This window comes from Branchiostoma belcheri, unplaced genomic scaffold, assembly GCF_001625305.1.
Source record: "Branchiostoma belcheri isolate BF01 breed outbred unplaced genomic scaffold, Haploidv18h27 scaffold3, whole genome shotgun sequence".
In the NCBI taxonomy this organism is placed as follows: domain Eukaryota; kingdom Metazoa; phylum Chordata; class Leptocardii; order Amphioxiformes; family Branchiostomatidae; genus Branchiostoma; species Branchiostoma belcheri.
The window spans coordinates 1,327,054-1,333,225 of record NW_017803909.1 but is presented as its reverse complement, the minus strand read 5'-3'; the positions used below and the strand labels follow the sequence as shown (position 1 = coordinate 1,333,225).

The 6,172-nt window shown below is 42.6% G+C and overlaps 1 protein-coding gene across 1 annotated transcript in view; it reads left to right on the top strand.

Moving 5' to 3' along the window:
• Positions 1 to 3,566, top strand: part of LOC109473323 (pyruvate dehydrogenase phosphatase regulatory subunit, mitochondrial-like) — a 19,132-nt gene extending 15,566 nt beyond the window's left edge. Inside the window, exons 27-28 of the mRNA XM_019773192.1 lie at positions 2,566 to 2,763; positions 2,904 to 3,566. Coding sequence (XP_019628751.1) covers positions 2,566 to 2,763; positions 2,904 to 3,053 — 348 coding nt within the window. The 3' untranslated portion in view covers positions 3,054 to 3,566. The remainder of the gene's footprint in view (positions 1 to 2,565; positions 2,764 to 2,903) is intronic.
• Positions 3,567 to 6,172: the final 2,606 nt, after the last annotated feature.

Here is a 6,172-nt window from a genome sequence, read left to right as displayed (position 1 = left end):
CTGGTTCTCCAAGCCTGAGTCTGGTCAGTCGCTGGCAGCTGAAACATTCTCACAACTTTTTCACTTACAAGATTCAGATACAACCATGCACCCTGTCATTTTGCTTTGAACCAGATTTGAAGTCTACCGGCAGTACAGTTAATGCATTGTACTTGTCTTCTTCTTGTCTGTCTAAGATGATTTCATGGATGTCCCGTCTGGCTGGCAGGCAGGCCAGGGGACGTTTGGGAAGCCTCCATGGTTTGATGCTGTTCGTGAAGAGTACCTGGCCTGTCGTCAAAACGTCGCCGTCATGGACATGTCATCCTTCACCAAGTTAGAAGTCCGAGTTAGTACAGACCTAGTGGTCCTTTTTGTTATGTTGTGGCCCAATGATGTCTCTACTGAAAATTGCATAGAATATAGTATCTCTTTCAATGTGAGCATCATAGAATTCTCTTGAATCTGAACATCATTTGCCTGTTGGTATGCAGCAAGAGAGCAATTCTTTGGCTGCATGTTAGAAACAGACCACATCAGGCTGACGTCTGTATTGTCATGTCCCTGTTCAGTCCGCAGGTGATGAGGTGGTGACGTACCTACAGAGGCTGTGCTGTAATGAGGTGGATGTTCCGGTGGGGACAGTGCTGCATACCGGCATGCTCAACCACTACGGAGGCTACGAGAACGACTGCAGCCTGGCACGCCTAGCGGAGAACATGTGAGTAGATGGATAGAACCTGTCCTTATCTGAGAAAATATTTACAACTAAGACATCTTTAAGAGTTGCCAGAAGTATTAGCACAATTGATTGTACTGATTTCCCAAGATATGGCAGCCCATGCATTAGTTTAGTGCAGAAGAGAACTGCTGATATGTATTTAGTCAGAGAAGAAAAGAAAAGAATCCTACATCAGTAAAGGAAAACTTAATGTTATGTTGACACCCATTCCTTGTCCCCCCAGGTACCTCATCATCTCACCATCCAATCAGATGGTGCGGAGCTGGGAATGGCTACACCGTCACCTCCCTAAGGAAGGGACCGTGCAGATTCGGGATATCACACCATACTACGCCGCCATCAATGTCCTTGGGCCAAGGTCACGGGAGCTGATGGCAGAACTGACAGACACAGTCACCATGAGCAGCCAGTACTTCCCGTCTTTCACCTGCAGGGTAAGGAGAAGTCCACACAATCATTTCTACTACTCTCATTCTCCACAAGATAAGGTCGAACAGTTCCAGTAAGTCTAGATCAGATTTAGTGGTATGTAAGAGTTCCCAAGCCTGGGTGCCATCCTCCATAGTTTCCGCTGGCTCCCTAATGTCGATGGCTATCCGTGGTAGCTGACGGAAACTACGGAGGATGGCACCCAGGCTAAGAGTTCCCTCCTAGTCCAGTTTAGTTTCTTTATAAGTTGTCACTTGTCCATAATGTAATATGTTTTAATCTTTCAGGAGCTGAGTATTGGTTTTGCCCCACGTATTCGTGCCATGAGCCTGAGCCACTCTGGAGAGCTGGGTTGGATGTTATATGTACCGCAAGAGGTAAGCAGTCTCATGTCTTCACAATTATTGTAGTCACTCAAAGATGTATGGATAAACTACCTCTATATGGTAATACACATACAACAGTGTCATACTGCCATTCTTCTTGCCATTCACATACACATGTATTGTGACAGTGTCATGTAGTTTGTCAATACAATTGCAGTGATCATTGTTCTTGCAAAGGCTATTAATCACATACATTGTGTTGGCACCCGTTGATACATTTGTAAGATTGTTTGTTTATGTGATTCTTTTCAAGAAATAGATAAAATAGGGCGCACGTAACTGAAAGATTTTATCCCTCCAACAGTATGCTCTCCATGTATACGACCACATCATGCATAAGGGCAGAGATTTTGGCATCCGCAATGTTGGCTACTACACCATCGCTCATCTCCGCATGGAGCGGGCTTTCGCTTTCTGGGGAATCGACCTGGATGCATCTGTGACCCCGTTTGAGTGTCAGCGAGAGCACAGGGTCAAGTTTGGGAAGGTAGGAGACCTCGTTCTCTGTAGGTATGACTGAACATGTTTTGCTTTGAAAAACAAGGTGCCAGGATTGTATTTCTTGTCTGATAGTTATGTAGTCATGTTTTAGAAGCTCAGCAAGTTACGATGATAGTATAAACCATGTTGTGCTGAGTTATAAAGCTTGCATATCCAGACTCCAAAATAAAATAGCTTCATGTCTTACATCGGTGTCCTTAAAACATGCTTTGCTTTCAGGAATCAGAAGAAGATGTGAGTACCAGTTCAGAAATGGTAGTATGTACATGTACTTGCATCTGTTCAAACTCAACACAGGCTGAGATGATATATCTTTAACAAACTTTGGGCTAATGTCAAGTGTTCTATGCTGGTGCTTTTGACATTTTTGAGGTGTACTCCAGACTTAATATCCTTCTCCAGCTACTTCACTGACATTTACATACCAAAGGTTAACAGGTGAGTGGTGGTGTTCCATACTAGATGGGGTTTTGGTTATCACAGAGCCATCTCTTTGCACACTTCTGGACATTTTTTACCCCATCGCAGGGAGTGGACTTCATTGGTCGATCTGCCCTGCTCAAACAGAAGCAGGAGGGAGTGAGGCAGAAATTTGTCATGTTCCTATTGGACAATCATGACCTGGAGAATGACCTTTGGCCTTGGGGAGGGGAGCCAATCTGGGAGGGTGGAAGGGTCGTTGGCAGGACGACGTCAGCAGGCTATGGATACACTCTGAAGAAACAGGTTGGTATATTCTCGTTGCTATTTTTGAGTCGTACCACATATGTACAGTAAATGCCACCCTCTGCATTTACATTTTCTGCTGTCTTACATACATAGGAAGTGTGACATATTGTTGATGAATGTAATTGTGGCCTCTGCAGGTCTGCCTTGGTTTTGTGCGCAACCCCGACCCACAGACAGGAGAGCGTCAGGTCATCACCACCAACTTCATCACCAAGAGCAAGTTCGAGATCCAAATAGCAGGGAAGAAGTTCAGCGCTGCAGCACGGTTGTTCCCACCACAGATGTAAACTAAAGAATTCTGTGTCGCAAATTTTTCATTGTGTAACAGTTCACATGTATATACTCAGTCTATGTGGTCTAGATATACAGATGTCAAAGATAATCACAGATGCAATGTAAAGATTCTACTTGTATGTCAATGTCTGCTCAACAGCAATACCTGCTGAACAGATCTAGACAGTAATGTTAATCACTTGGTTTCAATCAAGAACTTATTGATGGGGACCTTGCAAAGTCTTGACCATTATAAAGCATTATACTCTTGCAAACTGCAAGTCCAATCCCTTCCCAAACTCTACTGTAGTCATGGAGCTGAATTAACTTGTTTAGTGGTATTATGTGACTCGAAGATCACATGTACATTGTACATACTAGGGATACAAAAGCATAATTCTATGAATGTCATCAGCATATCATACTTTGTCCTGCAGATGTTATTCTTTGCTTGTATGTTGTCGGTTAAGTGTTGCTTTATTGTCTGGTTGTTGTAATTCAAATGTAATAAAAAGGAGCATGTCATACGGAATGTATTGTGTGAAAAAGGCTATTTATTTGTTGCGTATTTGTGTAAGAAGCTGAATGGTGCTGCTTTTGTTTGCATGTAATGCAAGTATGTTGTTGTACTTTGAGGGCTTGTTACTACACACAATGAATAATCAAATCCCGGATATGTATGTATGTAATGACATACATGTAACCCTTGCCATGTGTAATAACTTAACATTTTGGGACTGTGGAGGCTATGAGAAATAGGGTATGTAGACTGTAGAGATATGTTCCATAAGAGGATGAAGAATACGCCTTTTAATGCAGTATTCTGTTACCAAACCTATGAATAATGTGTGCTAAGCAAACTATCTCATGTTATCTATCAGACAACTAGTAATAATACTAGTATGGACAGGCATTGTTTTTTTCTGTATGCTTAGTACTGATTCTCAGCAGTCTCTGGTTGAAGCAGGATAATCAGAACCATCTCAGGTGTCCCCTCATACCTTAAACACACTTTCCTTCTTACGAATTGCTGGTCTTACATGTATTTGTAGTTGCCGTCCTACTTTTGTTGATACGTTGTCTACACGTGCTAGACAGTACACGTTTTTACCTGGAAAAACCTTTGCTGTTCTTTGGATGAATTCATTTCTTTGTCTAGAGCATTACTCATATCACTGAAAATGTTTGTATAGGTGATTTGACATCACTCTCTGGTGTTTGTGATGTTGAGGTAAACTTGGACAGAGGCTATCAAAATCATAATTGTATGGTTGTCATTTTTTCATAAATCTATGCTATTGTTTGGAAAGTCTTCTTGGAACTGTTTGTATTGGTATTAGGCCCTCCCAGCATCTGTTGTCTGTGAAAGCAAACTTGGACAGGACAACTATCATGTGATACAGCATGAATATGGGCATGATCAGTGAGTGATACATGATAACAGCCTATCTCATCTGTACATTTTCCACCATAAGATCACAGGTAACAAGGGATGGACCTGGAAGGATCATGACAGGCAGATGGTGTAATATGATAGTGATATTTACTGAGAAGATAGTGAGAAAGAATTTCTTCACAAGAAAGTTTGGAATTTGTTGACAAAAATGTACAATGGCAAAAGATAAATGCCGACTGCCGAATGTCAACTTGGCTGCAATACTACATATGGTCACTAGAGGGCGTTATTTTAAAACCAGCCAGTGTCACGTTTATATCAAGCTGTATAGATTTACTTTAAGTTGAAAGCACTTGACCGTGACAAAATTAAAGCTTCTGGAAATTTACCAATCTTCAGCACAGATAACGTATTGCTTGACTTTTCTGACGCCGATTGTGTAGATGTGATTTTAGCCGCGCATATAGAAATGAATGGACGGGGCCTAAGATAAAAGATGAAATTTGCAACACCAGAAAGGCACAGATATTTCGTATATAGTCACCTGTCTGACTACAAAAAGCAACACTAATAACAGTAATAATGAAATCCAAACACAATTAAGGGCAAAGCGTAGGCATATAGGCCTACACTTCAGTCTAAGAATACGTTTCATATGTTATGTTTACTATCGGGTGATTGTACACAACCTGTGATAAAGTTTCTCAGTATCTGGGTAAATTTTAACCGTTTGGCGCCCTAACGGAAATGTGCTTCTCTTCCTTGCACGTAACACACGTAACGTTATACTCGTAAACTATGGGATGGGCGCCAGTTAGCTTGTGGTTTGTGCACAATGGCGATGTCATCTACCGAAGCAATGTAGTTGAAGAGTGCATCGTGAGTCACAAAAGACATACGAACTTACCAACTTAATTGCGTTTCAAGGAATTTTCTCTTATTTGTTTATCAATCAAACCTTGTAGGGAAGTGACGCAAGTCACCAGTTTAACGATCGAGAGCAAAACTTGTCTTGGGACATTGGAGGTGTCGCCCGAAGCATGGTAGAGGCTACGGGATACTAGAGGGTCTGCATGGGGGGGTCCTGGCAACGGTTAACGGAAAATTCAGCAGGGCCGATAACGCTTAACGGTAAATTCAGGAGGGTCGGCAACGCTTAACGGTAAATTGACAGGCTTTTTTTTCGAGCTGCACTGGATTTAGTATCTTACTTTGTGAGAAAGGTGATCACTGACAAAATTACGTATACCTTACATGTAATGAAGCATGCATTTAAGGTATGTGTTCCCTGTGTTTCCCACCTGCCCTGGTCCCCGAGTGCGTCCACAAATAAAGGTGAGTCCGAGTCGACGTCGGCCAGCTTGCATGTTTTCAGTTTAGGATTTTTGAGAGGGCGCTCGTAATCTAGGGGGTCCGGGGGGATGCTCCCCCGGGCAATTTAGGATTTTTAAGCCTTCAAAAACGCAATTTACCGCATTTTGAGAGGCAAATCATGGTGTTGAGAGTGTTTGTCGGTCCTTCTGATGTTTACATGTTTTTACTCAAGATTTTGTTAATTTGCCTGTCAAGGTTAACGTTGATGGATTCGTTAAAAAAATCTGTAACTCTCCGCAAACTTCCGGAAATTGACGGGAAAGCTGGTTCTGGCTCGGAGCCGAAGGGACCGAGCGCAGAAGCGCGAGTCGAGCGCCAAAGGCGCGAGCAATGTAGGGGGGTCCGGAGCATTCTCCCCCCGGG